At 34.2% G+C, this 18,200-nt stretch overlaps 1 protein-coding gene across 1 annotated transcript; it reads right to left on the bottom strand.

The window, feature by feature from the left end:
• Positions 1 to 2,893: 2,893 nt before the first annotated feature.
• LOC143069353 (uncharacterized) lies at positions 2,894 to 17,843 on the bottom strand. The gene is made up of 7 exons (XM_076243944.1): positions 17,719 to 17,843; positions 16,928 to 17,090; positions 15,753 to 15,845; positions 14,344 to 14,382; positions 13,020 to 13,154; positions 4,717 to 4,851; positions 2,894 to 3,351 (listed from the first exon to the last, which is right to left on the bottom strand). The coding sequence occupies exons 1-7, from the start codon at positions 17,794 to 17,796 to the stop codon at positions 2,981 to 2,983; spliced, it is 1,014 nt and encodes a 337-aa protein (XP_076100059.1). The 5' UTR covers positions 17,797 to 17,843; the 3' UTR covers positions 2,894 to 2,980.
• Between the last annotated feature and the right edge of the window lie 357 nt (positions 17,844 to 18,200).

Genomic DNA, 18,200 nt, shown 5'->3' with positions numbered 1-18,200 from the left:
GATTAAAAGAGGCATCTAAAGGTTCGAACCATCTCAATAAAAATAATATAAATTGTTTCAAACTCCGTCGATGAAACATCAATTCAATAGCAGGTTACACGTACTTGAAGACAAGACAACGTCCCCGTTCTCTTCCATTTAATACATGTTTGCACTTATCATAAACAGCCAATAAATATAACCGATTCAATAACAGCTTATACTAGGACTGTAATATATTTAGAAAATAACTTCTACATTGTATTATAAAATTCTTTAGAAAAGAATTTTCTCATTTGTGTATGACTTGATCAACAGCCAATGTCAGTAGAACAAGAAGATAAAATGTAGAATATACTCGAGTAAATTGAAGTTCAAATTTGGTCGACAAGGGGTACATATTACAATAATCCAAATTTAAGAAGAAAAAAAAACAACAGAACAAAAAATATCAGTTCTTATATTGTACTGTTACACCGCTGTGTCATTTCGATGCCTTTTGTAGCTTTATAATAAGTTTTATAGCTTACAATGCGATATGGGTTTTGTTCATTATTGATTGCTGTACGTTGAAAAGAGGGACGAAAGATACCAGAGGGACAGTCAAACTCATAGATCGAAAATAAACTGACAACACCATGGCTTAAAATGAAAAAGACAAATAAAAATACACATGACACAACATAGAAAACTAAAGACTAAGAAACACGAACCCTACCAAAAACTAAAGGTGATTTCAAGTGCTCTGGAAGGGTAAGCAGATCCTGCGCCACATGTGGCGCCCGTCATGTTGCTCATGTTATTACAAATCCGGTAAATAGTCTAATTCGGTAGGTCACATTCATGAAAAGGGAATATGATTGTAGTTACGACGACATGAACATATCCGATATCATCTGTTAAACGGTTATTCAATAACGGTCAACCAACTCGTGATGTCGTCCGTAAAATTTACGAAGTGATGATTTCAACTTCCCTTTTTGGAACTCTTGATTAATATCTTCCTTGAGAGCAACCCTTCATCAAGGAAATTATGATAGGAAATACAAGCCCGGAAATATCGTTTCAATTGTGAGATATGTACTCCGTATGCAGCCGCTGTTGGAATCTTGCTACATAGAAATGGAATGTTCACAATTGGGAAGCTGAAATCATCTCTTTTGTCGTAAAGTTTTGTTTTCAACCGACTCTCATTGTCAATTTCTAGATGTAAGTCAAGATATGAGGCAGACTTAGCTGTATCTGTTGTATCCTTCATCTCTAGTTCGATTGATAGATGCGTTCAACATAGTCACCAAATTTTGAATTATTTAGTGAGAGAACATCATCTATATAGCGATAAGCAAAGTTAAAGGACATTGCTAGCTTCTAATCTTTCTTTCTAAGAAGTTCCAGTATGAGGCCTCATAATAAGAAGAAGTAATTGTAACAGGATGCTGTTACGAAGTCTCCCAAACAAAGCTCCCATAACTCACAATTCCTATGGTCCCAGTATTCATTTGATTTGTTTAATTGTCCCCTACAAGAATATATATGGTTTAGGGGTGGGGATCTGGACCGTTTACAAGATAACAGCACATTCTCAAATTGAACGGGGTGGGGGTAACCTCCATATACTCTCCCTATATTTCATTTACTGTGTTTTATTGTTCCATACAAGAATATATATGGTTTAGGGGTGGGGATATGGACCGTTTACAAGTTTTCAAACAAGACAGGGTGGGGTGAACCTTAGGGACTTCCCTTTCATTTCATTTTATTTGTTTATTGTCCCCTTCAAGAATATATATGGTTTAGGGGTGGGGATCTGGACCGTCCACAAGATAATAGCACATTCTCAAATTGAACGGGGTGGGGATGACCCCCATGGATTCCCCTTTTATTTCATGTGATTTGTTATATTCAAGTTATATTCATTTGAAAATTTTAGAAAAAAAAAAATCCCATAGGGTTCTATAGTAAACCCCTCCCCTCTTTCTGCCCCCAAACTACCCCTTAGTACAACATAACTGATATTTTTTGTTCTGTTGGTTTGTTTTCTTCTTAAATTTGGATCTTTCTGCCCCCAAAATACCCCTTAATCTACCCCAATACACAAACGAAAGATTGATGGCTCACCTAGATATCTTAGTCTAACATTCTATGATATCCTAAGTAAATCTGACAAGCAGTTTTTGAGAAACGGTGAGGACAAGTTCATTTTTAAAGTGGCGGAAGAAAAAGAAAAATAAGAAGAATAAAAATAATAAGAACTGAGCAAAAACAATAAGTCTCCAAACTTTGTTTGGGAGACTTAATTAAGAAAAAGTCGGCAAGGGAAGGGGCACACTTGGTTGCAATTGGAATGCCGACAGACTGTTGGAAAACACGTCCTCCAAACGTAACAGAAATGTTTCCAATCAAGAAATTAAGAATCATGCCAAGGTCAGTTTTAGAGAATGTTTTGTTTGAATCAGAGTGATCCTTTACAAAGTAGGATTTATCCCTCCATAAGAGTCTTAGATTGTATGTACTCTAAAAAGAATTTGGATTTTTTTTAGTATTCACATCTGATTCACGTCACTTCCAGAATAGGCAGTTTCACAATAACTCTGACGCCCGGCTTAGATTGCTGATAAAATAGACATTTATTATTTAGAAAGAGGTTTCGTGGAGCACTTTGAAGCCCTATAACTATTGACTTCTTTATCATTTGGCTTCTGGTGTTGTTTCATTGACAATAATACTACAAATTCTTACTAGTATATTGACATATTTCTTAAAAGATAGATGCAATAAGAGTTGTAAACAAGTGTTATAAATAGGTGTTTCTTAAGTCAGCATTCTTGGTTTTTGTTAACCTTAACACAAACTAAATACTACTTCTTAAAGATTTCGAATAAACATGGCGTAATAAATAATGTCACGTGACAAACACGTTACTAGATTTATTTTGATTATTGAATACATTTTCTACATTACATTAGATAACAACAAATCAATTTTGCAGCCAGTTGCATCTTCAGGTTCTTAATCTTGACGATCTGACATCCTTCATAGTATCAGCCAACTTTCTTGCGAGAATGCTGCTTATTCTATGTAGTCTGGATGAAGGATTTAAAAATGACCATTGAGCTCCTTGTCTTGTGTCAACATCTGATGGCCATCGTCTCTTGTCATTGTCATTTTGACCTGGTCTTGGTGGTCTGATGTCATTTTCATTTTGACCTGGTCTTGGTGGTCTCATGTCATTTCCATTTTGACCTGGTCTTGGTGGTCTCATGTCATTGTCATTTTGACCTGGTCTTGGTGGTCTCATTTTATTACCATTAGGACCTTGTTCACGGTCCATTTTGGCTAAAGCCTTGCCTTTCAAAGCTTGGTTGAAAGATTCTAAAAACAAATTGGCATATAATATTTCTAAGATCAATTATTTTTGTAAGATTTTTAGATTTAGACTATCTGAGACTACTATAACACAACGGAAAAAAAAACAACTAATGATAATTTTTTTTATATAAAAATGAATAGTAATAACTGCAGTTGACAGATGAAAAATAGTTGCATTTTTACAGAGAGTAATACCTGATACTCTTTATGTGAACGCGGGAACAGTGGTTATGTGCCGTCTGCAATAGTTAGATATGAAACTGGAATTCATGCGAAACTACGTTAAAATAACGTAGTTAACTTACCAGCTGACACTGTTTTATTGCGAATCGCGAGTGACTAATCTCTGTTATAGTAGTTTTTTAATTGATTGATTATTTGTGTTTTGTTTGGTTTTCATTCTGACCGGACGTTGCTGCGAATTTAAACATCCCGCACAGTCGATTTTGCAAGGGTTTTTCCTGGCGGTTGGAAGAATACTAAGGGGATAATATTTCTATACATCAGTCACATTTAGGGATCTTCAGACATTGATAACAAAAATATGGGTTACTTTTTGACGGTGGTTTTAACTCTCAACTATTAAAAATCAGGAAAAGTGTTATTTCTTGACTGTGGTACCGTCTCAGACAATTCAGACCAAGCAAGGGTTACTTGACTGTTGTAATGTTTCATATATATTTAACCAGAATACTAGTGGCTTGTTTAATATGACAAGGTGGTAGACAACTGAAATTCGAACAAGTTAAAAACTTGACCGTTGTAATATTTCAGACAAATAACAGTTACTTCTTGACTGTTGTCATGTTTTATTCATACACAACCAGAATGCCAACTTCTAAGCAAGGACCGAAGCTCATAAACTCGGCAATCTGTTAAACGCAGGACTTCGGGAATGTCCGGAGAGCCGACAACCTTGCTTCGGAAGTTGCCAGAATGCAAGTGGTTTCTTTAATATGACAAGGTGATAGACAACTGAAACCACATACACAACCAGAATGCAAGTGGTTTCTTTAATATGACAAGGTGGTAGACAACTGAAATTCGAAAAAGTTAAAAACTTGACCGTTGTAATATTTCAGACATTTAAATCCAGTATGATTGACTACGGACAACTGTAATCAAAGTCGGAGTTACTTCATGAGTGTTGAAATGTCTTAGAAATTGAAACCGAAATATGAGATACTTCTCGACTGTGGAAATGTCTCGGACAATTAGAATCAGATAAGAAAAACTACGTCGTCACATTCAATTAAAAAAATTGAAATACAAAATATTAAGAGTCTAAATGTAGTTTTGAAATGGTGTTATAATAAACTTTTAATACACTATTTTATTTTAGTTTATGCATTATATACTAGTAATTACCTGGATCGTCGTACTGTGCACCGTCAATTGTCATAATTACTTCGAAAAATCGGCTAATTGTGAACATTTCTGCCACGCCCCTCGAAACTTTTTCCAATATGGCTGCCAAGGTGTCCAAACATTCGAAATCACTATCTATTAAAAGATATTATATTTATTTATGCAGGAAAAAAATCTATTAAGGACTACCATAAATACCTTCGCCATTTGTTAACATAAGGAAACTTCAATCATGATACATAAAATCGGATAGATCTATTTAAAAAAAGTATATTGTCCAACGACGCTAGTCATTTGGAATTCTTTACAAAACAACATTTCTTTTACATGACAGTCTTGTATATCTAAATCTCAACCTCAAGTGAATGATGATAATTATAAGAATGATTTATATTTCTAATTCTACGACACAAATAACTGTGTATTGTGCAAAAGCATTCCCCTTTAAATGTAATGGTTATCCGACGAGAATGGAAGGTGCTATCCAGGCGGTATGAGTTATCATTTCAAAATTTCATTAGTACTATTTATTCTACTCCGAAAAAAACAAATTGTGCCTCATTTCGATTTATCTTTTTTTTTAGTTTCATGTGTATAATTGAACAGCCATACTAGTTTGAGATGGAAAAAAAGCTTCATTTGAATTTAAAGGAAAGTACGAAAATAAATGAAAGGCAAATAGGTAAAACGATGAAGAAATTCAGGGTAAACGGACAGGACGTAATGGTCAAATATAAAGAGTATTTATGTATGTGCCTGTCCCAAGTCAGGATCCTTTAGTTACGTAGTCAGTGATTGTCGTTTGATGCTGTGTTACATATTTCTGTTTCGTTCATTTTTTTTTGTTCACTAATTAGACCATTAGTTTTCTCTTTGAATTGTTTTACATTTGTAATTTCTGAGCCTTTTGTAGCTGACTATGCGGTATGGGCTTTGCCCATTGTTGAAGGTCGTGTGGTGACCTATATCTGGTAATTGCTGTGTCATTTGGTCTCTTGTAGTCTAGTCTGTCTACGGCAAATATTGCATAAATCTAAACAAATTGCAACAGAAATGATTTCAACAGTTTTATAATACCAAAGCATGACACAATCATATATGAAAAGTCTAGAAAAATCGTACGATCGGAAATCACCATTTTGGGCTAAAAACATTGATTTTAACCAAAAATCGAGGAAAATTGTGAAAAAATTTTGAAAATCGAAATTTTGGCACTATGTTAGCCAATCAAATCTCAAAAACGAATTAAGATGACTAAAATAACTACAAAGAACATTTCCGATGTAAAATTTACAATCCAGAGTTAGAATTTATTGGTAGAATTATCCCTTTTAATGATAAAATCACAAAAAAATGCAAAAAAAACCGATATGTTTGAGATTCATATATGGCTGTTTTCAAACGTTTTATTTTGAAGGCAGCTTTAAAGTAAAAACATTAAACACAATTATTTACAATTATATGCGAATAGAAAAAAGAAAACAAACAGTTGTTTTAAGGAAAATCTATTTATCTATCATCGAAATTAGCCCAAAATTACCCCCCCCCCCCCCCCCAAAAAAATGAATAAATTTCTAAATAAAATGTATTAATGTTAGATTTGTTACAACAGTCATTGAATTAATATTATAAATTGCCTAAACTGTTCAATAATTGATTACTTTGTTTTTACTTGGTTACTTTTGTTTTTATGTAAAAGTATTAGAATGGTAAATACAATTTCTGAAAAATTTATCTTTGAAAATATTAGATTTTGTTTTAATTTAACCAAAAAAATAGACAATTTTGATATAAGTCTTCCTAATGTATAGTTAAATGTCTCTGCAATGTACATGCATATTGATGCATTCACATGTCGTCAAGTTCATCGGCTTCTGTAATGTTACTTGTATTTGAACAATTCATTCCCCGACATTCCCCACATGCTGGGGAACAGTCTATTCCGTGTTTACGACAGGAGCATCGTTTTGTGTCACAATTCAATTTGCAATTACATCTGATTATCCTAAGAAGCTTTTCGGGAGCCGGTGGTAGTATTGCTCTAATTGGAAGCAATTTATTGTCCTCAACATGCCAGCCCAAGTCCTTTGGATCTAATTTATCACCTTTCCCAATCCAAACTTGGGTTTGATGATAAACTCTCATGCAATGTAGCTTAGCAGCGTCAGATGTTGGTGGGAGAGTGTGCACTTGTACATATATATTTCCAACGCAAACTTTGGAGGCGAATATTCTGTAACGCAGCATATCTAATGTTTCAACATCTTGTAACCCTCCATATAATGCAACAAACATTTGTTCTCCTGCTTTATGAATGCTCTCAACATTGAACTCCTGGCAAAAGACAGCTGCATGATCTTGTAATTTAAGGTTAGTACTTATTTTCTTGAAAACCGTGCCCTTGCCTTGACCAAAAATTCGAGATGTTGTGTCGCATCCGCTAAAGGCGTGAATGGATGGCAAAATATTGCAAACAAGTGGTCCTATTTTTGTCCTTGTCTCTGTTATGTCCCAAATCTTTATTTTGTGAGTGTTTTGCTTGGCTTCTGATTTGAAGTAAATCTTGTTTATAGCATCTTTTGAATGATAACAGAGCAGTATGAGTAGGTCAGTGTCCTCTCCTATGACGGTAGTTGTATGTTGTTTCGACTTTTCTATTGCTGTAAGCACAATCTTTAGATCAGCATCATCTTCTGCATGGATAACTTGAACATGTCCGTCCTTAAGTTTTTCTCCAAGGGTATTGATAAAGTGCTGTTTATTTTCTGAATTTGAAAGAAATTCGTCTTTCTTTGTTTTGATTGGTGTGGCATTGTTAAAATTGACTTTTGGAGATATGATTCCTTTAGTACGTCTGAAATGAGTAACGTCTTTTGTAGTTGGAACTGATGGATATCCGTCAAACACAACAGTTGCATCTGTATAGTGATTTTTAACATAATTGACGTAAGTCATACATATGGTGTCAACTGTAGCTCCTTTTGTCCATGGTAAACGGTGTATAAGAGAACCACCATCAAGTACAAAGTGGGTTTCTGTTGGTGCTTTTGGTTTAAGTCCAGTCAAATTCCACATATATTCGGCAAGGGTTGATTTTTGAGGCTCTCTTGGAAGGCCAGTGGTTTCAAATATTGATGAAGGAACTCCACATAATTCAAATTGAAATATCTCTGAAATATCTTCGAAAATACCATGTGCAGCAGTGGTGCATCTCTGAAAAAGGAGCTGTGAATCTATTCTAAGAGGTTCGCCGTCAAGTTTTGCCTGAACTTTGTTGCCAAGCGTAATGGCTTGTTTCTTTCTCTTAAACGTGTGGTCAGCTATATTCTTTCCTACTAGTTCTTGTAGAATGGAAGTCCCAACCTTTTTGGCATCATCCACATTCACGGTTTTATCAGCTACTACTCCTGTCTCAATGTTTCGTAGTGAACGGTCTACCTCTGAATCAATGAATGGATTACGACTTTTCAAGAATGTGAGAAGAGTTTGAATGTCGTTAGTGTCCTTTTTTTGTCTTGCATGTGTTTCGTCTTTGTGTTGTTCACTAGAAAAGTATCCTACTCCGGACAAATCCTGTATAGCTTGATTGATCTCAGCACATGCTAACATGGACATAAGCCAAAGGGAACGCTGGCTTTCAGTCATTCCTCGACCTCTCGTCAATCCACCCGCTGTTTTCACACTTCTCATTAGAACTTGTTCTATAAATAAATCTGAAGATATTCCAGCCCAGTACCTATTGCTGCGTCTGATGACATGATTCCCATTGATAAAATTAGCATAAACATCAGGATGGTCTTCGTCTAAAGATTGCATTGTCATTAAGTAGACGTATGCTGTTTTCGTGTACAGATTATGTCCAGATGCTGCCAAAAAAGGCAACATTTCTTGGATGCTTTGCAAATGAAGAGGCCAGTTACCGGTTCTCTCTGCTTTGATAAATTGTCTTAAAACCTGGACCATTTCTGAATATTGCTGTACGACTTTGCTTTAAAATTTCAGTTTTTCTCCGGACCGTTGCTTCTAGGTTTTTCAAGACGTCCGATTCACCCGCTTCTGAAGCTGACAGCTCTCCAGAGGATAATTGAGAATATAATTCATCAATTTCCTTCATTTCAGTTGTTTCAAGGGTTGAATTGGGTTCTTCCAAAAGTTTAGATACGTCAATATTAAATATATCTGCAATCAACAAACAATAAAGTGCTGTATCCACCAACATGTGACCTCTAAAAGCTCTAGCTACAGTTTTTCCGCTAAGGATATGCGTGACGGCATTCGGAGCGTATATGAGTTCTAACATCTCTTTCAAACCAGTATTACTCATAAGATTCCCTATTGAGCCGAGGAAGCTCATCTCTGTGTGGAATGGTCCTAATCGTAAAACCATAGACTTCAAGGTGCTTCCTGGATTTTCGTTTTCAACAATTGATAAGGCTTTCCAATACAGAGGTTGATCAAAAGTTAAGATCGCTGTTATGTCATAACGCTTTGCTTGGTTGGCGACGAAGTTCAATGTAGAATAAATACATGTCATGTCAGAAGCATTCAAATCTATCATAGGCAGGAATGAAACTGATGATGTTCCTGGGTAGTCTCCCGTCTGAACCATCTGCATGAAGCCAGACCACATTGGTATTGGATACTTTAAAGGCCAAACAATAACCGACAGCAGATCAAGACGGAAAGTCTTATCCAATATGTTTAGGTTTTTCAACTCAGCATAACTTAATTCAGCCATACGATCTGATTGAGGTTTGTAATATTTGATCTCTATCTTTGCTAATGCCTTTATTTCATCAGTAGAAAAAGCTATTCTAGGAATGGGTTGTGTTCTCTTCGTACCAGGCGTAATTCCAGCTATTATGCCCATGCCATGAAAAGTGTTGAGGCCATCTATCGTTCTTGTGTTGTGGTCAACGTTATCTGCTACAAATTGTACAAAGCTGTTGCTTATATCACCTGGAAGGTCAACTCCGTGTACAGCTGCAGCACTTGATTCAAACTTCTGGACTTCATAGTATGAGGAACAAAATCCTAAGCTGTTCAATGTGGACACAAGAAATCGTGAAGCGAAGTTGTGATGCACCTGTACTCCTAGACCGAGTTGAAGTGGTGTTATAAGCGCTCGAGGTCGCGAGGCTTGCATTACTGCTTGTCCTATGGAAGCTATTTTCACTGATGGGTCTTTCTCAGAAAATATATTAGAAAGGAATAACAGCAGGCTTTCGGGTAAGTATGATAGATTATTATCAACTGATGCAATGTTGGCTGGAGTTGGATAGATAGACTTTGTGGTATCTACAGATCGGATGTCGCTTTTTATCAGTTTGGCAGCTGCTCTGATCAAAGCTCTCTTTTCGTCATCTGGATTTAAATTGCTTGGTCTCTGGTAATAGTCCTGGAGAATACAAGTCACGGTTTCTCGTAGAGTTACAACACTTTTTCTACCTGGTATGTCTGTAATAATGATTTCGTCTCCAAAATGTTGCTTCAATCTTTTCTTTAAATACATCTGGCTATAAGCATTTCCATCACACATCTCGTCCATTTTTTCAACAAGATCTGATATAGAAATCTGTTCGTCGTCATGATGTTTAAGGAAGTCGACTATTTTGTAGAAGCCGTCTTCTTGCAAAGCTGGCCTTCCTCTTTTGTTTTCAGGCTTTGCGTCTGGTGATATTGGAGAACGGAATACAGGAGTATTTTTGCACGTGCGGAAGTTGACACTACATGCCTGGTGATAAACAGCATCCGCTTCATGGAGGTCGCTTACGCTCTCCAGTCTTCCGCGTACCTCGGCTGCCCAATCATCATTTCGGAGATCACAAGCATCTTGTATGCGACTATCAAAATCATCAGTTCGAACCTGAAATACATTTTTGTCTTTTTTCTTTGAGTCCGTTGCTTCATTTCCACAGAATAAACAATGATGTTTAAAATCAAAATGGGACTTTGATCGTAATTTTGGAGTATTTGTATTTATTTCTCTCAGAACAAGTTTTTCTTTTTTGTATTTCTTTATGTCATTTGGATTGGTATATGTTTTCCTGCAGAGTTGATGGACAAAATTACCCTCTGATGCGGACAACCAGTCTCCTCTTTCCTGGCTAGCTTTGATGATTCCAAGACATCCTTTTTGTCGCAATTTGATCAGCGTTGTTGGGTGGTCATCTTTTAGGCACACAATACATTTCTCCATGGTATAGATGTAGCTGAAAAGAATTAGTTCACACATCATTTGTTGTTGTATATTTTAATAATTACATATATGTCATATAACATATCAATACACATTAAAATATTATTCAGAACAACAAGAATAAACAACATCGACTCTAAATGAATAATGTTTTCTTGTCCGTGTGATGTTTCTTTTTTAGTGTGTCTATACACTGTAATTCATTTGTCCATTTCTCAATTTATTATGAATTCTAGCACTACTGAAGATAATGCATTATTTCAAAAGTGTCAAAAAGGGTGACAAGAGAAATTGAATCAATAGGCTTAAATCGCGTCAGAGAAAACGAAAAGGACATTGAGACAAACAAGACAAACTATACAAAGTACACACAGAAACGAGCAGCTTGAACTTAAGTACAATATTTATTATAAAGCATTAAAAAAGTATACTGTGTTCGATGTTTTCCCTACTTGGAAACTTTCGATTGTGTTTTATTGTAGCATATTCCGTACATTTGTTTAGTTGACCATTCATTTTGAATTTGGTTTGAATTGACTTTTGGTAGTACAAGATACGCAAATATTTTTGACTCCACTGTGATAAAATATTTTCATTGAAATAGGAAATGCAGAAAAATATAATATATTACCTGATATAGAAATTATCCGTGTGCTAAACAATTAGTACAGTGACTGGTTAGCTCCAATGAAATCATGACACTGAATAGGTTTCTTCAAGTGAATTCAAAGCTGAAATAAATTACAAAATAGTTCATTTTCGACAATTATTCATTAATAAAGGAAGAAAATAATTATTTAAATTATTTATTTGAAGAAAATGCAATAGTAGGTAAGAATAAATGCTGTGGCTATAGTAATAAGTTCAAAATCGACAAAATTGCAATTATGACTATCCATTTTTGTTAATTTGGCGTTCCATACTTTTTTGTTTTCGTTAGGGACGAGTCTTACTACGTTCCTTTAAATTATTTTTATTGCTATATTTTGGACTTTATTACTTTAAATTTAATTGATTTTAGGTAAAGGTAGTTGATTTTATTTATTTTCTTTGAAATAAGCAAAAATATAGCGATCTTTGTCGTTTGACCTGCGTCAAGAACTTTTGTTGTCTAATTCTTTTCTTGACGCATTTCCGAATATCTAAATACACGTAAAACATAAGTGTATGTTACAAAAACACTTACCAGCATACTTTTATAATAATATAAATCTATTTTAGCGATTCTTTCAGGGATATCATCTTCTCAGTTGGTTTCTATAAATTCACATATGTAAGAGTCTTCTCCCTTTGTCAATATGGCGGACCATTTCTGACATGAATCGGTAGGCACATCACCGATATTTTTATTTTCAATTTTCACCGATTTCCGACCGTACGATTATGTTAGACTTTTTTAACAGTAATGTGCTATGATAATCTCATATGATATTTAAAAAATCTTTTCTGTTGCAATTTGTTTAGATTGATTCTGTAGACAGACTAGACTATTGTGGGGAGTTGTCTCATTGGCAATCATACCACATCCTCTTTTTTTTTATTCAACGGATTGGCAACTTTTTTGTATGGGTATAGAAAATTTGATATCTTATTATGCGACAACCTTTTGGCTCTCAGTACGTGACTGATTACATTTATCAATTTCTGACAATGTTTTTGATTGTTTTAAATGCGTAGAGTCAACTATATCTTATTTTCTCTCCTGGATACATTTGTCCAACATTTCTCACAAAAAGCTGTTATTATTTATTTGTCGATAACAACTATCATGGAACTTCTTTTGGGCCAAACTGAATAAAATTGAAAACGACATTCCAAAACTGGTAGACAATTTGAGCGATTCCTCTATGTATTACAAAAAGGACAAAAAGACATTATTAGAATGGTGCAAGGCAAACATTGATTTATCTAGCCTCATATTTCAAAGCTTTAAGTTGTTCTACTGTATTTTATTTAGCTAATTCAGTGATCTGGAAGGATTTTTTTTTGGGCCCCCAAAAAATCAAATCAAATGGTCATTTTAGAATAAATGGGCCATGTTTTATAGTAATTTACTTCTTTTTTTACCAATCAATAGATCAATTGGTTTAATTAGTATACTAACCAGTAAGGTCACTTATATCTAATACGCTCTCTAATGTTTTTAAGCCAATAATTCCACACTCTATAATTTGCATCATTGCTCCCATCCTTGCCTCTTCGAATGTGTCGAAGCTACTGTAATTTGTTTCCATATACGCTGTAAAACAGAAAACAAAGAAATAATTTAAGTATAATGCGATAGTTGCTCAACAATGGATATATGGTGGTATGAGTGCCAATGAGACAACTCTCCATCCAAAACACAATTTGTAAAAGTAAACCAGTATCAGTCAAAGTACGATCTTCAACACGGAGCCTTGGCTCACACCGAACAGCAAGCTAAAAAGGCCCCCAAAAATTATTAGTGTAAAACAATTCAAACAGAAAAACCAACGGTCTATTCTATATAAAAACGAGAAACGAGAAACGCCCCTGAACCACATCAACAAACGACATCCATTGAACATCAGGTTCCTTACTTATGACAGGTGCAAACAAATGAAGCGAGTTTCAAAGTTTTAATAGGCACCAACCTTCATCTTACCCTGTAATAATAGAGTAACATCACGACATAGAAAGACACAATATAAAATATCAATTGAAATCATTATGGCTTTTAAAAGTTAACTCAATAAAAAGACATATTAACAAATACAAGTGAACATACATTGAACGAATACATTTGAGCTACGACACAATGTAAATTCACACTCATCAAATGTGGTATATATTAAAAAAAAGTGAGACGAGATTTAACACTATTAAGTAATCATTTGATAGCAAAAATGCATTACAAATTGTATCAACAGGTCAAATTAACACGAAAATACGATTTGAGAGCACTTGCAATTACTGAAAACAAATTAAAAGCAAAAAACAATTAAAAATAAAAAAAAAAACATGCATCAGAGACTAAAATCAACTAAAACACGTTGCAAGGATTTAGTGTACAGTCAAAGAAGACATGAGTTGTGCAATGCCAATTCATGATAAAAGCATCGACAGGCAGTATAGGATAGTTAGGAAAATAAATAGATGTATAATGTTATATACTAGATAGAGTAGTCTCTATATAGAATAGTTGCACAACATGAACATTTAAGCTTGGATCTTTCTCAAAATTCGCATAATCACCTTTTCATGTCTGTACACTTTATGTATATATTATAGATGATTAAAAGCCGACCTTTAGATGTATTTTTACAAATACTGTGTTTTTATCTTAAATCAAATGCGAATAATATCAAAATCAAAGAATTTTCATGATGTAATTTAATAATAGTTATAAAGCATTCGTGATCACCTTATGAACAGAAATTAATCTCTTTTTACAGTTGTATACTTACCTTTAATACAATCACCCAAGAAAAGACTTCTGGGGCCGCCTGTAAGAAATCAAAAAGATTGTGATATTTCTTTTGTAACATTACATTCATTATGCCAGCTTTCTTAAAGACACAGGTAATTTAAAACAAATTACCAATACTTCCCCAAAAGATAGATTCTATCTGTCTATCAAAAAGGGTCCCAAGTCAGGAGCCTCTGGCCTTTGTTAGTCTTGTATTATTTTAATTTTAGTTTCTTGTGTACAATTTGGAAATTAGTATGGCGTTCATTATCACTGAACTAGTATATATTTGTTTAGGGGCCAGCCGAAGGACGCCTCCGGGTGCGGGAATTTCTAGCTACTTTGAAGAACTGTTGGTGACCTTCTACTGTTGTTTTTTTTTATGGTCGGGTTGTTGTCTCTTTGGCACATTCCCCATTTCCATTCTCAATTTTATTATACATTTTCAAAGAGCCCCCCCTTCAAAGATTAAAAACTTCCTTGTCACGTGTTAAAACACTAACTCGACCTGATGTCAGACAAGTTGTTAACAGTGATAGCACCATGAATTATACTTTATTATTTAAAAATGACGAAACCGTTTTTTTTTTATTTACACAAGCACATACAAATAAGGTTGGAGAAAGTTTTTTACACAATTATAGCAAATTTCGAAATCTGTTATACATTAGCATCATTTAAAATTTTTAGCAAGAATTAATTTGCACATAACTAAGAATGTGACATACCAAATTAGACTTATAACTGGGTTTGTACTAACATGAGCAATATGACAGGTGTTGCCACGTGTTGAGCAGGATCTGCTTACCCTTCCGGAGCACCTGAGATTACCCCTTAGTGTTTTCCGGGATTTCTGATGCTCAGTCTTTAGTTTTATATGTTATGTTTTTTGTACTATTGTTTTTTCGTTCTTTTTTCTTTTTTTTTTTTGGCAATGACGTTGTCAATTTATTATCGACTTATGAGTTTAATTGTCCGTCTGGTTGTTGAGGTTTTCATGCTCTAAAGTTTCAGTTCTCCATTAAAGTTGTGCTGAGCTTTCCTTCAAAAACACGTTTCAAAGTCACATTGACAAGTTGTCGGTACCGCAGTTTGTGGATTTCTGAATGATATTATGATGTGATGCCGTTGGTTTATAACTATAGTGCATTGTGGGGGAATTGACTAGTACTTCAAGCTATATGTTAAGAACTGACTTGTCACATGTGATTGGCGCTTGTCGTCGCCAAAGTTCAAATGTATCTTGATAAATCATTTGAGTTATAAATTCTTAAAAGCCTTTTTTCGTTATTTTCAAATAAACAACTGTAAGGTTGTCTTATGATACAGTCAGATACATCTATTCCATTTCTTTGAACTAGTTTTATTAAACAAATTGTCATTCGTCCGAAATAAACTTCTACTGACCTCCAACATTTGGCAGATAGGAATCCATAATTCGCAGGTGGAAGAGGATCATAACTTCCTCTGCAGTCAGATCTAGTTCTGTTGTCCAGTCATCTAATGTAAAAGATAACAGGTAACACTAGTATAAAAGGACATCATTTAAGTCTTAACTAAATTTTGAGTCTTTAAACAGGGTTTTACATACAACAAAATGCACAAAAAAAACATTTATACAAAAAATGTTTTCGAATAAGAAAGATTTATTTTATTTTCAGTTGACGTGACGATGATTTCCAGAAAAAAGTTCTGTTTACAGATTAATTGATTGATTGATTGATTGATTAATTGATTAATTGGTTGGTGATTTACACCACTTTCAATACTATTTTCTATTTCGTGGCGATCAGTTTTTATTGGTTGGGGAAGCCGTCCGAAGAGATCAACCAATTATTAAAGATTAAAGTCGAATGCATCTGCCATATGCGAGTTACGAACTCACAATCTCAAAGTTGATAAGCGAGTGTAGTTGGACAGTCGCTATTTAGATAAATCGACCACCGAAGGCTCGTTTACAGATTAATGAAGACGCGACTGAAAAACACATTAAGTGACCATCAGTTCAAAATGGATATACAAGAGCAAAAAACGACACTAGAAATACTCGGAAATATACCAATTTACCTAATGGAAAATGCCATTGTTTGCGCTTGAAAGTCTTCACTTAGTATGATCAATCTTACCGCAAATTAAGTCGATATCTATCTTGAATATTTTAAAAGAAAATCTGTATCATAATTTTTGAATATTTTGATCTTTCCTTGTAACTTTATCACTTCTCTTCTGTTTGAATAACATTACCGCTAATTAATTCTTCGATATCTATCTTGAATATTTAAAAAGAAAATCTGTATCATATTTTTTGAATATTTTGATCTTTCCTTGTAACTGTATCACTTCTCTTATGTTTAAAAGTCTATGCCGCGGTATGCAGCGTAAATCTTCGGTACTTCCTCATTACAGTTCATGATTCAGGGTGAAATTGAGAATATAAAACATAACAAAACCCGCCAAATAATATGATCATCAGGCTTTATTGTATGATAACACATGAACAATGAAAGTTTTAAGTGAATAAAAACGCAGTAAATGAAAATACAAAAAAAAAAAAACAATACAAAAAAACCCACACTACTTACGTTTAAGCACTTTATATGTTATAGCGTCGATGTCGTTAAAATCGTTCTGGATTGACTGAATAAATTCCTTTCTTTCCTCCACGGTTGCATTCCCTAACTCTTCCCTCATGCTTTGTCGATCATGAACATATTTCATGGCATTATGCAAATCAAACTCACGATTCTATTAAAAAGAAGGTACTAAATAAAACATATGTTCATATGAGACATTGGATATATCTTATCCTTTTTAATAGAACATACTTGTAGTTTAAAATATATTTTTGTTTGCATTTAAGAGTATTTATTGTAATTTGCAGAGCTATTGTTTTGTCAAATCGAGGTCATAGATGCTAATGTTTTGATATTTTTATTATATTTCATCCCAAAAAGTTGATGGCACATCAATTATTTTAAAGTTTTTATAAACAGAAGAAGAAGATATAAAGGAGCCAATCGTATGCCATAAGTCGAATTTAGATACATGCAAGAACCGGACAAAAACAAATACGACGAATAGGCGAGCACAACCCAACTTTTAAAAACATGTACTATTCCATATTACCGTATTTGTTAAATGTTTTTTTTCTAAAAAAATATCCTGATCCCAGATATGATGAAAAAGAAAAATTCTGATCAAGCAGATGAGATGACAAAAAAAAATATATATTCTGAATGCAAATTCCCCCCGTATCTTATAGTGTTACTATTGAAAAAATATCTGATAGATCGCGTCGAAAACCCATACCCTCCCCCCTTAAAGTTAAATGGTTGCTCCCTAAGTATGTTAACGTACAAAATTTAATGCTTACCTGCACTTTCCTTACTGGAGATGAATCAGACAGACACACAAGCACAGAAAAAAGACCCACGAAATATAACATTCTCATATTTAGAGAAGTAAAATCTTTTCAGTACAACAATGTCATCGTTTTCTTACTGAAGATTTGCTATTTATACCCTAGACAGCTAACACTATTATCTAAGATGGCCATAGAAATATAGGCGTGTCTGAATAAAAATTTACAATTTTTCCTTTGAGCGCTCCGGACAACGTGGGAACCGAAACATTCACACCTTGAGCCATTTCATAACTTTGTAATTAAAGTCAAATGGTAGTTTAGTTTTAAGTCCATTTACTAATGGTTTATTCGTAGATTTCTGATAGATACATCTGATTTACATGTAGCAACCTCCAAACTATAATTATAAAGTGGTGTACGTAGTCCGACCCATTTTTAAGCATATTAAATTGAAGCCAATCATTTTTGAAACGCTGTGATTACTTAACGTT

The sequence above is a fragment of the Mytilus galloprovincialis genome, chromosome 1 (assembly GCF_965363235.1).
Source record: "Mytilus galloprovincialis chromosome 1, xbMytGall1.hap1.1, whole genome shotgun sequence".
In the NCBI taxonomy this organism is placed as follows: Eukaryota; Metazoa; Mollusca; class Bivalvia; order Mytilida; family Mytilidae; genus Mytilus; species Mytilus galloprovincialis.
Note: the sequence above shows the minus strand (reverse complement) of the source record. Positions and strands in the feature narration are given on the sequence as shown.

Bases quoted from the DNA above. Each gene is read 5' to 3' on its own strand.
- LOC143069353 (XM_076243944.1), bottom strand. From the start codon at position 17,796: ATGAGAATGTTATATTTCGTGGGTCTTTTTTCTGTGCTTGTGTGTCTG. The intron at 15,846-16,927 runs GTAAGTAGTGTG...CTTTTACATTAG, and splicing joins AACATATAAAGTGCTTAAAC to ATGACTGGACAACAGAACTA. The intron at 4,852-13,019 runs GTTAGTATACTA...ATCTTTTAATAG, and splicing joins AGATATAAGTGACCTTACTG to ATAGTGATTTCGAATGTTTG.